This window comes from Saimiri boliviensis, chromosome 1, assembly GCF_048565385.1.
Source record: "Saimiri boliviensis isolate mSaiBol1 chromosome 1, mSaiBol1.pri, whole genome shotgun sequence".
NCBI lineage: Eukaryota > Metazoa > Chordata > Mammalia > Primates > Cebidae > Saimiri > Saimiri boliviensis.
The window spans coordinates 72,440,145-72,457,697 of NC_133449.1; the positions used below are offsets into that span (position 1 = coordinate 72,440,145).

Consider the following 17,553-nt stretch of genomic DNA (forward strand, 5'->3'; position numbering starts at 1 on the left):
CTCAACCACAGTAATTGATGGGGAGGACCAAGAGGTGACCTGCTAGTAATGTTTCTATCAAAAGGCCCCTTTTGGATGATGAACAAAGCAGAAGAGAACTAGCAGGCTTTATTGAAAGGAACGTGAAGGACAGAGGGGAGGTGGGCATTTAGTAAACTAGCTGGCCAGAGAATGGAAAGGGCTACCTGGAATCTGCATGTGGTATGCTTAATACAGTGCCTTCACTGTATAGCCCATTTAAGATTCTCAGCAACCGTATGTTGTGGCTATTATTCCAATACAACAGACACTGAACTCAAGACTTAGAGGACCTGCCTGAGATAGCCGAGCTGGAGTCTGGCACCAGGTGATCCCAGTGGGGACTTGGGGACTTCTGGACCTTAGAATGTTTACTATTGTTCCCCTGGCAACCTGGTCCATAGGCTGGGCCAGTCGTTCACTGCTGTTGGCAGAGAGCTGGCTGAGTGAGTGGTGATGACACCAATTTAGCCTGCTCATAGAGCTGGCCTACCTGCAGAAATTAATAATCACCTCACCTGCCACCTTGCCATTTGCATACCTTGAAACTGGAGGGTGGAGTCCAAGAGAGGCCCATAGGGTGGATAATTTTGACATGGGTAAGTGCTTGTGTTCTGGGAAGCGCAGGAATAACAGGATGGGATCTCAGCACTCCCAGGGAGAAGAGCAACCATGCCAAAGGTGAGAACGGGGTTGGCTCCTTAGCCTTCTATGGATTTAGAGGACAATGAGATTTTGCCTTTGGTTAGTACTTTGGCCTTGATATTCCTGTTTTATAAGAAAACTCTTTCGGGGTCTCAGGGTTGCTAGGAGAAAACCAGAACCCGTGTGTTCCATCCCCTGTTTCACGCTCTCCCCACGACCACACATCACCACCACCGTGAGCCTCACTCCATGTCCACAGAGATCATGGCTGTGATAAGCACAAAGCCTTGAGTAAATCACCAGTTTCTCCGTGACTCAAGGTGAAATGCTTTGGAGCACTTGTGGCTCCCATATGCATGTAAATTTTAGGAATACTAAATTGAGGCATTTATTTATTTATTTTGTGATGGAATTGGAATTTCACTCTCTTTGTCCAGGCTGGAGTGCAATGGCGCGATCTCGGCTCACTGCAGCCTCCCCCTCACGGGTTCAAGCAATTCTCCTGCCTCAGCCTACCGAGTACCTGAAATTACAGGCTCCCACCACCACACCCAACTAATTCTTGTCTTTTTAATAGAGACAGGGTTTTGCCATGTTAGCCAGGCTGGTCTCAAACTCCTGACCTCAGGTGATCCGCCTGCCTCGGCCTTTCAAAGTGCTGGGATTACAGGCGTGAGCCACCGCGCCCGGCCGCGGCTGCCTCTTAACTGGTGAAATTCCGTAATTGCTACGGAAATGCAAACGTTTCTGGGCAAGCTGCACGTGAAACAGAAAAGCCTCTGCCATTCAGAATCTTGGCAAAGTCGAACCCCCTCCCTTTCTGGTTAGGTTGGGTTGGAGAAGCCAGCCCCTGGCACCTGCGCCGCCCCTACTTTCCCACCCCGTGGTGGGGGTAGTTGTTCCTTAGAGCCTGAGCACCCCTTCAGCTGTTTCACTCCCTCCCCTCCCTTGAGTTTCCCATCTCCGCCCCCGCCCAACCCCCCGATTTTTAATCCTGGGGTTTGGAAGGAGGGAGGGGACAAAAACGGGAGCCAGATGTGTATCAGTCCTCGGCTCCCGCCTCCTCCCTCCTCTCGGGCTTCCTAAAACCCGGAGCCCTAACCAAGGAGGATTCGGAGCCAGACGGTCACGGCGCAAGCAAACAACTCGGCCCGGCGGCTCCCCGGGGAGTGGAAGCCAGTAGGGAGGGGGAGAGGAAGCCGGGCGTGCTCAGTAGGCGGGACAAAGTTTTTTTTTTCTTCTCCCCCTTTTTTTTTTCGGTCGCAAGTAGGAAGCTTTTTGCACTCCACCACCTCTGGCCGCTGGGAAGACGTCATCGCTTCCGCCCTACTTCCTCCTCCTGTTGGCGGCGGTGAGAATCCAATATGGAGTAAATCGGTGGAGTCGAGAGATGGGGCTCGGACGGGGCGCCCTGCACCGCCTCCCAGGCGCACCTACCCCGGCCGCCGACCGCTCCCCGGAACCGTGATTGGCCAGGCCTCCCGGGGGCGACCCCGGACCGAGCCCCGACCTGCGGCCGGCGCTCTCCTCCTCTCAGCAGTCCCCGCCGCTCCGAGGCGCGCTTGTTTTTCTCCTGCTCTGCCCCACCACCGTCCCCTTCCCAAATCTCGCCCCCTCCGCCTGTTCCTGAGCCCCCGGAGCCCCCGCCCGCCTCGCCCCTCGGCGCTGCGGCGTTCACTCCGCGCGCAGCCTGCCTTTGCACCGCTTCCCCCAAACCTCACCCCGCGTCTTGCTTCCCCGCCTGCCTGCGGCGCCCCCTTCATCTCCAGCCGCCCCCCCTCCCCAAATCAGGCGATCTCCGGAGATGTGAAGAAGGGGGGCGAGCAGACAGGAAGATGAAGGGAGCAAAGCTGCCCGCCGCGGGACAGGCGTCTAGGTGAACAAGAAAATGACCGAAGAAACACACCCGGACGAGTAAGTTTGGTCGCGAGGTGGGACGAGGGTGCCCCACGGGGGCGTGGGGGCCGGGGCTGAGGATGCGGGTGGGGAGGCTTATTGGGTGAACTTGGCGTGGGGTGCAGCGACTCCCTGACCTGTCAGGGTTGGGACGTGAGGCTTCCTTGCCTGTTGAAGTGAGGAGGGGGCCAAAACTGCCGCGAGCTGGCGGGCGCACGCCTAGGGTCGGCGGGCTGGTGGCCGCTGCGGGGGCCAAGGGCGCGCGGGTGACCTCGGGGCGATCCCCGCTCCCTCTCCGAGGACTCACAGCTCCCACGCCCCCGAAATCCTCGGCGGCTGGAGCGAAAGACCTGACACCCCGACTCCGGCTTCCCGGGGCCGGTGGGTTTTGCACGGTGACTTTGTGACTCCCGCCGCGCCGCTAGCACCGCAGTCCGCTCCGGAGCCCACTGGGGCCTAGGCTCCGCCATTTCGTTTTCTTGAATCGCTCTCATTTGCATACCACATTTTCATTCATAAAAAACACGGCGGAGCGAGAGGAGGACAGGCGCTGGCTGCGCGGGGGTCTGGTGCGCCAGGGTCCCCGCGCGGGCCGGCGTGCTAGAGCCGCCGGAGGGGCCCCGCGGCGCGAGTGCCTGTGCACGCGCTTGTGGCCCGCACCCGCGCCCCGCGGGGTCGGGCGGCTGGGGGCGGACCGAAGCGTGTGCGGCGGGGGCGTGCGGGGCAGCGCGCTGGGGGCCAGTGTGTGTGTGACCTCGCGGGTGCGCGTGCACGGGCTTGTGCCCGGACCGCGGGCCTGAGGGAAACAATGCTCCGGGCGCTCCGCCGGAGGGCTCCCGGGCCGCCCCGCACGGGACTTGTGCCTGTGGCCAGCCCCGGGCTGAGGTGCAGCTGCCTCCTGCCCCGAGGTCCACGGGTCTGGTTAGGGGTTTTCCCTCCGGGGTCCGAGGCGTTTACAGTCTCGGGTGCGACGGGGGCGGGGCCGTGGGGTCCGGTGCCTCAGGTCTTCTGCCTGGAGTCCGAGCGGTCACCGCGCGGCAGCCGCCACTGCTGCTTAGTGGCTGTGCCCGCCACCAGCCACTTTTTTTTTTTTTTTTTTTTTTTTTGTGAATAAGACGCTCTCCTTTATTGTCACATGATATCCCTCCCCTCCTCCCCTGCACATTCATAAATCCGGAGCCTGCATCGGCTCCTTTCATTCAGTGCTGCCATTAGCCAAGGTAGCGGCGGCGCGGGCTTGGGAGCTAAGAGCCAGTTGGCGGCAGCGGGGACGCGCCCTGGAGGGAGGCCCCGCTCGTGTCTTTGCAGGAGAGAGCGGGCTGCGGGATGCGTGCTCCTGAGGCCCCAGATCTTTAGCCACCCCCCCACCCCCCCCACCTCCCCCCCCACCCCCGCGCAGGCATTGAGACTCAAGAGTGAAGGGAGGGGAAGTGACTCAGGGTTGGGCGACAGGGAGGCTTGTCTCTTGCAGCAGGTGACAGTGCTGTGCTCTACTCTAAGAAATCTACTTACTTTATGAAATACCCCCTTTATCCTTCGGTGTCTGCGGTTGCCAGGCCGGGCGGGAGTGGGACTGCTGTTTGGGAAAGGGAATTTCAATTTCCTTCCTGTGAGTCCCCAGGGAACTTTGCAGTAACCCCTGATCTTCCAGACACCCATCACAGGAGAGGATTTCTGCTGTTGTGCATGTCGCTGACGTCCCACTGCATCTGCTGGTGTTTCTATTTCAGATGTTTTGCTTTGTCTTCATATATGGCATCTTGAAATGGTAAAATGAAAAAAAAAAGTTGCGCTTTTAGGGCTGAAATAGAGAAGGAATACGCTGCTGGACCTTGCTGCCTTTTGAATGTGACCAATAAATCAACGTTTTTATGGGCCCTCGATTTGTACCTACACACAGAGTAGCCGCAGTGAGGGTGGTTGCTGTGCTCTGGCCTTGCAGATTCTTGCTACCTTGGCTCCACCTCTTGGGAATACAGGCCTGACCTGGCCCTTTTGGTAGCAGCTTGTCAGCCTTGCATCTTTCTCCATCTGCTATCCAAAGGAGAAGGATTTTGGGTGGGATCACCATCGAGGAAAGAATAGCTCCATTTTAGGCTCTCAGAGCAAGTCCAACCTGAAGCCGCAGCCTCCACTGCTGTCAGAAGTCCAGTTGAGAGGATGGATATTTGAGAACAGGTTCTAATTTCACTTAGAGACTGAGAAAGCCTTGGCACCTTAGCCACTGCAGAAATGGGCTTATGGGGGTGACTTTTAATGTGATGACCTTGGCACAAGACTTAAAATGCCTGAGAAGAAAGCCACTTCATGGGCTGTCAACTGCTATGGTAGGCACCATCCATTATTTGTTCAATGTACCTGTGTAATGGCACATCTGAAAATTTTCTTTTAAATGTTTGTGACAGTAAGGTTTTTCTCTCTGAATTACAGAGCTTGCTGTGATTGCTTTTTTGTTGTTTTGTTGTTGCTATTTGCTGCCACCGTCTTTAAGTCCAGAGCTAAAATTATTGTTTGATTAAGGTAGCCATTTTTGCTAGATTCCTACTTTGGGTGAATTTTGATCTATTTTTTTCTTTTAATGGATTTATGTTTGAGGTCTCTCAGATGCCTTTTGCAACTAGGCAGGGTTGTTACTTAAGATAATTGATAGCATCAAACTGGAGACCTAGGGAAGGCATATTTGTACTTTAGGTAAGATAGACTTGATAGTCTACTTATAGTAAAGGTTTTGTTGAATGGTCCAGATAATTAAATACGTGTTTCATTTAGCATCAGAATGCAGTAAATTAGAATCTGGCAAATGGTAATATTGTGCTTAATTTTAAAAAAGTTCTGTTTTCTATTGTTTTCCATGTTAATTTAAAATTCCTCTGATATATGGTAATGCAGGAAAGTTTGTGTGCTCTTTTTGATGATGGTCCCAAAAGATAACTTCTGTGTAGAAAATACACTGACCTCACTCTTTCATTCCCTCCCCAACATAAAAATGCATGTTAAGATTTACAATTCTACAGGCTTTTAAAAATATAATTTAAGAAGTAAAGAGCATCAACAAACCATTATAAGTGGTCCTCTGTGCATAGGAGTGGAAAATTTTTTAAATCCATACGTATTTTGTCACTATCTTTAAAGCATTTGATCATGGCTATGAATGGCTTGGAAATTGCAGACAAAATAAACCTTCCTGAAGCAAGTGGAGACATCGAGCTGCCATTCAGCTTTCTCTTTTGTTCCCTTCATGAACTCTTCTCTGTAACCCACTTCTTGCTGGGAATGGATTTTCAGCTTCCCTTCAGTCATGTTTTTCCTAACGTTGAAAGGTTTCCCATTAATAAAACAGGCATTAAGTATTTTTGCTGAACCATTTCAAAGATGTTGCAGACATTGGGACTCTTGTACCTAAATACTTGAGCTTACTTCTCAAGAGATAAAAACACTGTTCTGTGAAACACCAATACTATTACCACATTTTACAAAATTAATAATTCCCCAATGTCTTTAACACTCTGCCTGAATTGTCTGCAAGAATGTCTTTTATAACTGGTTATTCAGCCAGAGACCAATCGAAGACCCTGAGTGAAATGCATTTGTAACATATATTTAAGGCTTAAGGCTTAGCCTTTGGCTCACTTTATGATCTAAGGCAGTTTACTTACAATGTCGTGTTGGTTTTATGTGGAGTGGACAAAATGGGAATAGATAACTACCTATTTTGTGGAGCTGCTGTGAGAATTAAACGCGGTAGCCTATGTAAAGTTTACAGTACAGGACTAGGCATAAAACAGGTGCCTTGTGTGGCTCTTCGCAGGGCACTGAGATGGATTTCTTTCAGGTTCAGCTTAATTTTCTGATAACCCTGTGAAGAAGGTATTACCCCATTTAACTGATAAGAAAGCTGAAGTCAAGTCAGTTGCCCAAGACAGCAAACATTTTGTAAAGCACTTTATTCATTTAGTCTTCTTAAAAATTCTGTGAGGTAGATGGTATTATTATCCCTTTTAACTGGGAAAACTGAGGCACAGAGAGGCGAAGTCCTTTGCTTAAGGTCATGTTATGAATAACTGAAGGAGCCGGGAATTGAGCACTCCAGTAACCTGGTTCAGGAAGGGCTCTGTGCTCTTAACTAACCACTGTGAACCAGTGGGGGTGTCTAGCCTCAGTTGTTCTGACTCAGAGCTCGCAGCCTTTCTGCCAATCATGCTTGTTCATTATTCTTCTGAATTGGTGACAATCTGTCATTGCCATAATTTTTCTCACTTCACTTATCTTCCCAGAAAATGCTGTGAAGTATGAGGGGCATACTGAATTAAAATGAATTTAAATAAATCTGGGCTTGAGAATTCTGTGATACACCTTAAAGATAATGGGAGTAGTGCAAATTCAGAGTTGGTTATTACTGGAATCTTAGATCTACATTACTCGAGATAACAGTTGTGGAAATTAAACTGATACAGTGAGTATTGATCCATCGTCTTCGTGTTAGCCTTAAAAAGGGGTTATGTTTCTATTGTACATGAATAGAATCCTTAAATGTTAAAAATATGGAGTTGGCTATGCAGAATTGGAATCTTGATTTATTCCAATCCCCACACTTCTGGAGACCCAGGCCCAGAGGATGGCTTGAGGCCAGGAGTTCAAGGCCAGCCTGGGCAACACAGTGAGACCCTGTCTCTACCAAATAAATAAATAAATAAATAAAAATTAACCAGATGTGGTAGCTCACATCTGTAGTCCCAAGCTACTTAGGAGGCTGAGGGGAGAGGATAGCTTTAGGCTGGGAGGTCGAGGCTGCAGGGAGCTGTGATTGTGCTACTGCATTCCAGCCTGGGTGACGAAGTGACACCCTGTCTCAAGAAGAAAAAAAAAATCTTTAAAGCAAGACAAAACAAAAAAAACTGGAAAGACCTTAAGGAGCTTGTAAGCTAGGACCTGTCATAGTATAAAGTTAAGTGCCTACTGCAAGGCTGAACAGCTAGTGAGGTGGCAGACCTGGAATGGCCTAAAATCCATCAGCTGGTGGTGGTCCGGATTTGTGTCCGTGGGAATATTAGCAAATGCAACCTCCTTTCTGATTAAAGCTGGTCCCTTCTGCTTTTCTGTCCTTTTAACCAGTAAAATGTATAAAAAGTGAATCAAGTAGCCATACCCAAAACTATTTTGCCTCAGCAGTTTGCTTACTCTTGCTTTTATTCTGAAATTCTCTTCTTTCTTCCTTCACTTCTCCAGTAGGTGAAATTCTGCTCATGCCCTCAGCCGTCTCTGAGCCGTTGTGTTTGGGTGTTCCTTTTTGACTTTCCCACCATACCCGCCTCCTCCAAGTCAAAATCAAGTCAAAGTCAACATCTAAGTCAAAATCGGTGTCTGTGTATAGTATTTTTTTTTTTTTTAAGACAGGGTTTTACCATTTTGGTCAGGCTGGTCATGAACTCCTGACCACAGGTGATCCACTGCCTTGGCCTCCAAAGTGCTTGGATTACAGGCGTGAGCCACCACGCCTGGCCATGTGTATAGTATTTTTTTCTGTACGCTCTATGGCAATTATCACTATTACAAGTTGGGCTTATACCCAGCTAGATTCTGCATCTGAATAGGAGCTTTTTGGATTCAAGGTTACTTCTCAAATGCCTAGTTTCTAGTTGTTGGCCCCACAGTATTGGGCACATTGTGGTTGCTTAATGTCTATTGAATAAAATAATGGGTTTAATTAATTTAAAGTGCTGTTTCATCTGTACTGACTAATGCAATAATTACAATTGTTGTATTTTGTTAACTTAGGGTATATAAAAGCCTCCTTCTGAGAAACTCAACCATGTTCACATGAAGCCTCTGGTATTTTGCAGAAATTCGGTACGGAACTATCTGGTGGTAGTGATCTGTCATTGGCAACTCAAAACCCATTTTTATTCCATTCATTGTTGTGAGAACTGACAAGTAGAAAATCTTGAGGACAATAAGACAGGGAATGTTTCTATGCCTCTGCAGGAGAATCTCTGCAGAAATCGCAATATTAGCAATTTGCAATAGCTGCAGGGTTCTGGTAGAGTCTTAACACTTGAGGGTGGAGACAGCTGTGCTGATGAACTCTGATATTGGCATAGTTCCTGTATTGCCAGCTGAACACAAACACAGTCTAACAGCAAAATCTTCAGAAATTTAACAGGATGATAATAGAGGCAGAGCAGGAAGTTTTGGTATATATTTGCTTAGGCTTGTTTTCTCAAAGGTAAATTAGGCCAATTAAAAACAAAAAAAGACCTCCTTATATTGATAAACTTCATAACTTATTCTTAGAAATATTTTTAAATTACTATTTAAAGCTAGAACATTGATGGTTCTTTTAAGGCATTTTCTAGGGCTTTTACTGACTTGGAAGTAGAAGAAATATTTTGTATTGATGCTCCAGTGCCCTGTGGAACAAAATATGTTTTCCTTTTTTATTTATTTTTTTTTTTTTTGAGACGGAGTTTGGCTCTTGTTACCCAGTCTGGAGTGAAATGGCGCGATCTCGGCTCACCGCAACCTCTGCCTCCTGGGTTCAAGCAATTCTCCTGCCTCAGCCTTCTGAGTAGCTGGGATTACAGGCACGAGCCACCATGCCCAGCTAATTTTTTTATTTTTAGTAGAGACGGGGTTTCACCATGTTGACCAGGATGGTCTCGATCTCTTGACCTCGTGATCCACCCGCCTCGGCCTCCCAAAGTGCTGGGATTACAGGCGTGAGCCACTGCTCCTGGCTGTAAAATATGTTTTCTATATGCTTACCCTGGATAGGCATGAAGGATTGTTGCCACATCTTGACATATGTCCCATGTCATGCAAGAAAAGTCAGGCCAGGATCATAGGAGTTTGCTAAGTTAGGTAACAGTTGTTTCATAACCACCCATTTCCATTTCTCAGGTAATCTTTATCAACATTATGTTCACATGTGGCATATTGCACACACATTATCAAATTGTGCTTATGTTCTTCATGCTACTCTCAAAGGGCATTTGAGTATTTATTTAAAAACAAACTTTCTGTGTTTACTTGCACTTAGAAGGTAAAGGTAAAGAAACAGATTTTGACTTCAACCCTAGCAGTTTAGCACTTGTGATGAAGAGATGAGAACAAATACTGGTGGCTTCTAAAATGTATGATTTTGGCTGGGCGCACTGGCTCACGCCTATAATCCCAGCACTTTGGGAGGCTGAGGTGGGCGGATCACAAGGTCAAGAGATCAAGACCATATTGGTCAACATGGTAAAACCCTGTCTCTTCTAAAAATACAAAAAAAATTAGCTGGGCATGGTGGCGCATGCCTGTAGTCCCAGCTACTCGGGAGGCTGAGGCAGAAGAATTGCTTGAACCCAGGAGGCGGAGGTTGCGGTGAGCCGAGATTGCGCCATTGCCCTCCAGCCTGGGTAGCAAGAGCGAAACTCCGTCTCAAAAAAAAAAAAAAAGAAAGAAAAAAAAATGGTTTTGGCTCCTGTGTGTCCTGAAATAATGATTTTTCAGATCGAGTTGTTTTTGTTCTTCCATATATTTCCTGTTAAAACTTAATTATCAGTTAAGTTTTTTAATTGATTTTCATTTTTTCATCTGATAATGACATCTTTGTCTTTCCATTTTCATTATTTATTCCTCTTGTTTCTTTTCCTTACTGCTTTGCCTTGGCTCTGGCCTCCATTACTGACTTTTCAGTTAGCCACGCACTGCGTATTTTGTTTTTGCATCACATACTCACTGAGAATGCACAGAGAAGCTTGGCCCATCTGTCCTTCTAGGTGCGGGAATAGCCTTTTTTTTTTTTTTTTTTTTTTTTTTGAGACAGGGTCATACTTTGTTGTCCAGGCTGGAATATTCAAAGCGATCCTTCTGCCTTGGCCTCCTGAGTAGCTGGGATTGTAGGCATGCACCACCACACCTGGCTAACTTTTAAAATTTTAGTAGAGGTGAGGTCTTGTTAATGTTGCTCAGGCTGGCCATGAGCTCCTAGCCTTTAAGCAGTCCTCCTGTCTTGGCCTTCCAGAGTGCTAGAAATATTAGGTATGAGCCACCTGCACCTGGCATGGGAATAGCTTTTTATTTTTTGTTTTTATTACTTTTTTTTTTTTTTAAAAGAGATGGGCTCTTGCTCTGTTGCCCAGGCTGGAGTGCAGGGATACAATCATGGCTTAATGCATCCTTGAACTCCTGGGTTCAAGCAATGCTCCCATCTCAGCCTCCCAAGTATCTGGGACCACAGATGTACACCACCATGCCCTGTGAGAATAGTTTATTGACCCCTCATACCCATGGCCTGGCAGAATGCTGAGCCCACAGTAGGCTTTCTGCAAACATTTTATCAATTGTTTGAAGTAAATATTCCTTAATTGAAAAAATAATTGTACCTTGTATACAAATTTAACAATTATTCACAATTTAAAGATAATTTAACAATTGCCTTTTTTGGATATCAGTATCCAACAAAGACTTGGAGTTGCTTTTTCAAAACTACTAAAGGAGAGACTGCCATGATGGTAGTGGAAGAAACATGGGATTTAGAGTAAGACCATATCTCTTCCCTTTACTGAGGGACCCCGGTAAGTATCCTAAGCCATCAGCCCTGGGTTAATGTAAACGAGTTTCATTCTGCTGTATACCTAATAGGCTGTTAAAAAGTAGAATGAGCCGGGCGGTGGCTCACGCCTCCAATCCCAGCACTTTAGGAGGCCGAGGCGGGTGGATCACGAGGTCAAGAGATGGAGACCATCCTGGTCAACATGGTGAAACCCCATCTCTATTAAAAATACAAAAAATTAGCTGGGCATGGTGGTGAGTGCCTGTAATCCCAGCTACTCAGGAGGCTGAGACAGGAGAATTGCCTAAACCCAGGAGGCGGAGGTTGCGGTGAGCTGAGATCGTGCCATTGCACTCCAGCCTGGGTAACAAGAGTGAAACTCTTTCTCAAAAAAAAAAAAAAAAAAAAGGTAGAATGGACCAGACACAGTGGCTAACGCCTGTAATCCCAGCACTTAGGGAGGCCGAGGTGGGTGGATCACCTGAAGTCGGAAGTTCAAGACTAGCCTGACCAACATGGAGAAACTCAGTCTCTACTAAAAATACAGAATTAGCCAGGTGTGGTGGCGCATGCCTGTAATCCCAGCTACTTGGGAGGCTGAGGCAGGAGAATCACTTGAACCTGGGAGGCAGAGGTTGTGGTTAGCTGAGATTGCACCATTGCACTCCAGCCTGGGCAACAAGAGCGAACTGTCTCAAAAAAAGGTTGAAATGAGGTAGCCTAGGTAAAGCATTTTAGCACAGCACCTGATAACTTGAGATTCAGTGGCATCCATCTACCCCATATCTATCTCACATCATGTAATAAGGTGTTTTTTCTTTTCAGAATTTACAAGGCAATGGAAATCCCATGAACATTTCAAGGCAGGAAACGAGATTTTCACTTTATACCTTAGAGAGCTCAGATAACTTGCTCAAGGCTTCTCAGGGATCTTGTAGGAGGATAATTAGGACTTGGAAGTCATGTTCTAAGACTATTTTTTTTGGCTTTCTAATGCTGTCCTGGTAGTTTTTGTACTGTGACAATCAGTAATGCCCAGCTGACCATTGGCCCCTTTACTCAATGATCCCAGTTGGTTGTGCTCTTTGAGATTCTGACTTTTATAGCTTGTCTGTTCTCTTACGGTAAGAGTACCTATCTGTAATAGGTACTTGTCTCCCCTGCCATTCCTACCCCATTCCTGATACATGGTCTGGAAATCTTATTACCATAGCATTCAAATTGTCTCTAAAACAAAAGCCAATAGGCTAGGTGGGGATAGGTGGGACTGAGGGTCCTCTTAGGAGTCACTTGGCTTATAACATGTTTTGTCTACTTGAATGCCATGTTTGGCATTTCATTTTTTTTCCAGGCAATGAATAAAGTGGATGATGATGGAGTGGGAATACAGATGTAGTGCTAGACTAGAGGTTTAATTTGTCAACATCTCAGTAATTTTACTCATTTTTATAGGTCTTTTAAAGCAGCCTAAGTGTGACTATAGTCTTAATATAGTTATTACGTTTCTCCGCTTTGCTTAAAGGTTAAGTCAAGTTTGATTTTTCTCAGGCTCAGACTTCCAAAGCAAACCTGCCTTGCTAGAATGACGCGCCTGGGCTCAATAGCTCACCTCTGGCCCTGGAGGCCTAATAATGGTTGCCTTTTCATTGATTTGTGTGTGAGCAGTTTTCAGAACAGTACTCTGCTGTTTGTAAAAACAAAAACCAAAAAGCAACAACAAAAAACCTTTGAAGCCTTTACCGTCCATTCTAAGATGTCTTTTGTACTAAGGAAATTTAGGGACCCAAGATTATTGGTGTAGATTTGGAGTGTGGCAGACTATGAATCTAAAGAACTTGAATCTAGAATGTACTTAGGCCCCAGTTTCAAAATGACATATAAATTATTGTATTGGATAAAATGAGTAGAAGTACAGCCAGAGGAGAGGAAGCCACCAGCTATTGAATGCCTCCCAGATGCCATTCACTTACTGCAAGTATAGAACACCTAGCCTGCCATACAGTACCATAGTGGTCACTCAGGAAGTCCCTGTCCTTGGGGTGCTTATATTCTAGGGTGCTAGACAGTTTCATCTGCCTTAAGCTATGAGGATAGCTCTTCTGATGATTGACTAACTGATTAATTACTAGAGTTGTTTTCCTTTTTCTTCCCCTCCTTCCTGCTGGGTTCCTCCTGGAGCTGCAAACTAGCAATGTGAAGTGTTGGGGTTCTCGTATTTGGAGTAGGAAAACTCTTCATGCACAGCATCGAAGGACCTACAGATTCTTGCCAGAATCTTGGAACAAACAAGCTTTTCAAGTCGTTTTTAGGTATGAGAGAAAGCATGAGTGAGGGTAAGAGAGAAACAGTGTGTGAGTGTGTGTGTGTGTGTGTGTGTGTGTTGTACATACAAGCATGTACACATTCACTCATGGGTGGATCATGTCCAGTAGTCAAGTGTCCACACACCACAGGTGAGGAAAAGATTCTGAGAGGACACTATCTTGCCTGAGGTCACACACATTGCAAGATTTGTTATTTTTAACCCAGGTCCTTTGATTTCAAATCTGACATCTATAGAACAATATTCTGTGTTACAAACTCACAGGGCCTCAGTTTTCTCGTATAAAAAATTGTGTTGTGTGTATAGCCTGGTTTATATTACTGTTGAGCAAATTAAATTTAGAACTCATTTAGAATCCTGTAAACACCTCAGAACTATGCAGTGACATTTCTTCCTTACATTCCTGTTCAAATCTATGGAGTAGGGAGCCATTGCCCATCCAGGTGGCCTTTTCTGTACTGAGATAAAAACAGCAACCCTGCAAATAACTTGTTTTGGAAAGAATAAGCCAACTTATCCCAAAGGAAAGCTTGTGAGAGCAATACAGCTAACACAGCATGGTGTTATCTGGGCCTGTATCATAGACTTGCTGTTTTGAGGGGAGGATTCTGTAGTGGTGCTTCTTGAACTTGAACTTACTTACGTGGGGATTCCCTGGAGAAATCTGGCAAAATGAGGATTCTGATCCTGAGATTCTGCATTTTTAACAAACTCCGCAGTAATGATGCCACTGAGGGTTCATGGGCTTATCCATTGCCGTGATGGTTTGTCTTCATTACCTAGACCCTACTAAAAAGATGACTTCACATCTTTGGCATTTTGAATGTTTGCTGAAGAAGCTCATTGGATAAGAAGGTGGTGCTCATACACTGCGAGGTATCATCAGGTGCCTGCACTTCCCCATTTTTGGCAGGACCTTCCAGCTTTGAGGCACAGCCTGATTTTTAGATGGAAATGTACTGGAAGAGTTTTTTCTTTTCTTATGGCCTAAAGAAAGTTCTTGGTGAATGCTAGGAGGCCCAAGAGATCCATCACTTAAAAAGAGATGTGAAGTCCCAAACTGTATGTGTCATGTCTGACTGTCAGCTGGCATTCTCCATCTTCCAGACAAATCAGTCAGGCATGCACGGAAAGGCTGCCACCCTGGGACACATGGGCCCTCAGCCCTAGAAGAAATCACAGGAAGTAATTAAACTGAGAAGGTCAGAGAAAGAGGAAGTGGTTGTGTTGTTTCTGATGCGAAGAGCATTGTTGTTACTGGGAATCAAGATGATGTTTAAATCTCTTGGAATGTGACTGCTTGGCGATGTGATTGTATTTTTGTGGTCCTTTTAGTTTATTCTTTTAGACAGCAATGTATTTAGGAAATGAATTGCTTTTAGGTCTTATCAGGAATCCCCACGTGCCTAAGCAGAAGTCTTAAGTGGGAGTTGCTTGTAGCTTGGCAAATTTCACTTAAATGAAATGAATGTCAAGACTATTAGAGGTTAATTTTAGGTGTCTGGAGTTCTCCCTAATTCTCCTGATTAAACACTTTAACATAATAGTTTCCTTAATTGGAATAATGATGGAATATTAGCATGCATATTAAACCATTTACCCAAATTTGAATAGGGTTAAAATGCAAATTATCCATCACTTGTCAGTGCTTACTCTTTAGAGATAATTCTGGTGAGAAATCGGGAAGAGACTGGAATATGAATTGCAATAGGGCTTTCTACTTGAGGCAGCTTTGCTGGCAAAGACAAGAATAAACCAGAGGACTGAAATAAGTGAGAGGCCCCTTTGTTTTCCCCCAAAAGAGGTACTAAAAATACGAAAGCCTGTGCTGTCAATAACTACAACTTGGAGGTGGGTGCAATGGGAAATGTGAAATAAACTAACTATAGACCTTCTGGTTGTATCTTCATTAGGTTGTCATATTTTTTCTTTTTTCCTTTTCTTTTCTTTTTCCTTCCTGCCTTTTTCTTTTCTTTTCTTTTCTTTTCTTTTCTTTTCTTTTCTTTTCTTTTCTTTCGTCTTGCTCTATTACCGAGGCTGGAGTGCGGTGGTGCAGTGTCAACTCACTGCAGCCTCTGCTTCCCAGGTTCAAGGCTCACTGCAACCTCTGCTTCCCAGGTTCAAGAATCTTCCCCTCTCAGCCTCCTAAGTAGATGGGACCACAGTCAAGTGCCACCACACCCAGCTAATTTTTGTATTTTTAGTAAAGAAGGGGTTTCACTATGTTACCCAGACTGGTCTTGAACTCCTGACCTCAAGTGATCCATCTGCCTCAGCCTCCCAAAATGCTTTGATTATAGGTATGTGCCATTGTACTTGGCCTGGCTGTCATTTTTCTTTCAGAGGAAGGTGAATAAAACTTAAGGTCTCTCCCCGGCATTTAAGTATCTCATCTGCAAGTCTTGAACTCACGCTACCACCCAGTGGTTCCCAAGCAAGTAGCTGGGAAACCATATGCACTCTATGCATTGTTTGTGAACCAAATATGTAATGTCTCCCAAGTATATGTATTATTCTCTTTCAGTGTATGTAGCTACATTTATAGAATAATAAAATACAAAATTTTTTTTTTTTTTTTTTTTTTTTGAGACGGAGTTTCGCTCTTGTTACCCAGGCTGGAGTGCAATGGCGCGATCTCGGCTCACCGCAACCTCCGCCTCCCGGGCTCAGGCAATTCTCCTGCCTCAGCCTCCTAAGTAGCTGGGATTACAGGCATGCGCCACCACGCCCAGCTAGTTTTTTGTATTTTTAGTAGAGATGGGGTTTCACCATGTTGACCAGGATGGTCTCGATCTCTTGACCTCGTGATCCACCCGCCTCGGCCTCCCAAAGTGCTGGGATTACAGGCTTGAGCCACCGCGCCCGGCCCAAACTTATTAAAATACTACTGAATTCACAGTGGATGTTTGGCATGTATTTTTCTTGGCTCACAGTTAATTTTAAAAACACACACAACTATAATCCCTGTGAAGGGAAGTGCTCCCTGAATTTTTTCCCTTTGAGTCCTCATGCTTGGAAAGTTGGGAATTACTGTTGTGAACCACATTCTGGATGTAAGAATATAAGTGTGGGTAGTCTTTGGGGGTGAGGGATGAATACACAGAGGGTACCTTGGTACTCTGGAGTGGATTTGGTGGAAGGTCTGAAGGAAAGCAGAGGACATGTTTAGTTGGAGGTGGATGGGGGGAGTTGGAAGTGAGTCTGAGCTAGAGAAGAGGTATAAAGTTGGGTCTCCTGATTAAAGGAGGAAGAGTTAGGAGAGTGAATATTTTGTCTTCCAGCTCTGTCCCCTTTCTACTCTTGGAGTTAGCATTTGAACACCTGGTCTGTGTAGTGCCTAAGTGGAAAAGACGATATAGTCAACACTAAAAGCTCTTGAATGTGGATACCAAGTCTAAAGAAGATAGGTACCCAGTTGCCAGGTGTAGTAAGTTCTGGGATGGGAGTCAGGAAACAGGTTCCCACCCCTTATTTGCCGCTGACCTGCTGTATGGCCTTGAGCAAGATGATCAGCATCCCTAGACTCGGTTTTCTCATCTCTAAAATAAAGGGATTGAAAAATAAAGTAATATTGAAGGACTCTTTTCATTCTAAATATTGCAAGCAGAATTTATGTTTTTAAGTCGCCGGGCGCGGTGGCTCACGCCTGTAATCCCAGCACTTTGGGAGGCTGAGGCGGGTGGATCACGAGGTCGAGAGATCGAGACCATCCTGGTCAACATGGTGAAACCCCGTCTCTACTAAAAATACAAAAAATTAGCTGGGCATGGTGGCACGTGCCTGTAATCCCAGCTACTCAGGAGGCTGAGGCAGGAGAATTGCCTGAGCCCAGGAGGCGGAGGTTGCGGTGAGCCGAGATCGCGCCATTGCACTCCAGCCTGGGTAACAAGAGCGAAACTCCGTCTCAAAAAAAAAAAAAAAGAATTTATATTTTAAAAAATACATGAACTTATAAGCATAATATTCTTTTTTAAATAGAAAAAAATGTTAATAAGAAAGTAAAGGCCAGGTGCAGTGGCTCATGTCTGTAATCCCAGCACTTTGGGAGGCCAAGGGTGGCCGATCACTTCAGGTCGGAAATTTGAGACCAGCCTGGCCAATATGGTGAAATCTTCATCTCTACTAAAAATAC

The 17,553-nt window shown here is 45.8% G+C and overlaps 1 protein-coding gene across 3 annotated transcripts in view; it reads left to right on the forward strand.

Annotated features, from left to right (window-relative positions):
• The first annotated feature begins 222 nt into the window (after nucleotides 1-222).
• Nucleotides 223-17,553, forward strand: part of SPRED2 (sprouty related EVH1 domain containing 2) — a 130,497-nt gene continuing 113,166 nt past the window's right edge. Inside the window, exons 1-2 of one of the 3 annotated variants that reach the window (XM_074399016.1) lie at nucleotides 223-346; nucleotides 1,934-2,577. In XM_074399016.1, coding sequence (XP_074255117.1) covers nucleotides 2,552-2,577 — 26 coding nt within the window. In that variant the 5' untranslated portion in view covers nucleotides 223-346; nucleotides 1,934-2,551. Of the gene's footprint in view, nucleotides 347-1,684; nucleotides 2,578-17,553 lie in introns of those variants that run through there. The other 2 variants (XM_010333528.3, XM_003922684.4) reach the window with 2 other exon arrangements.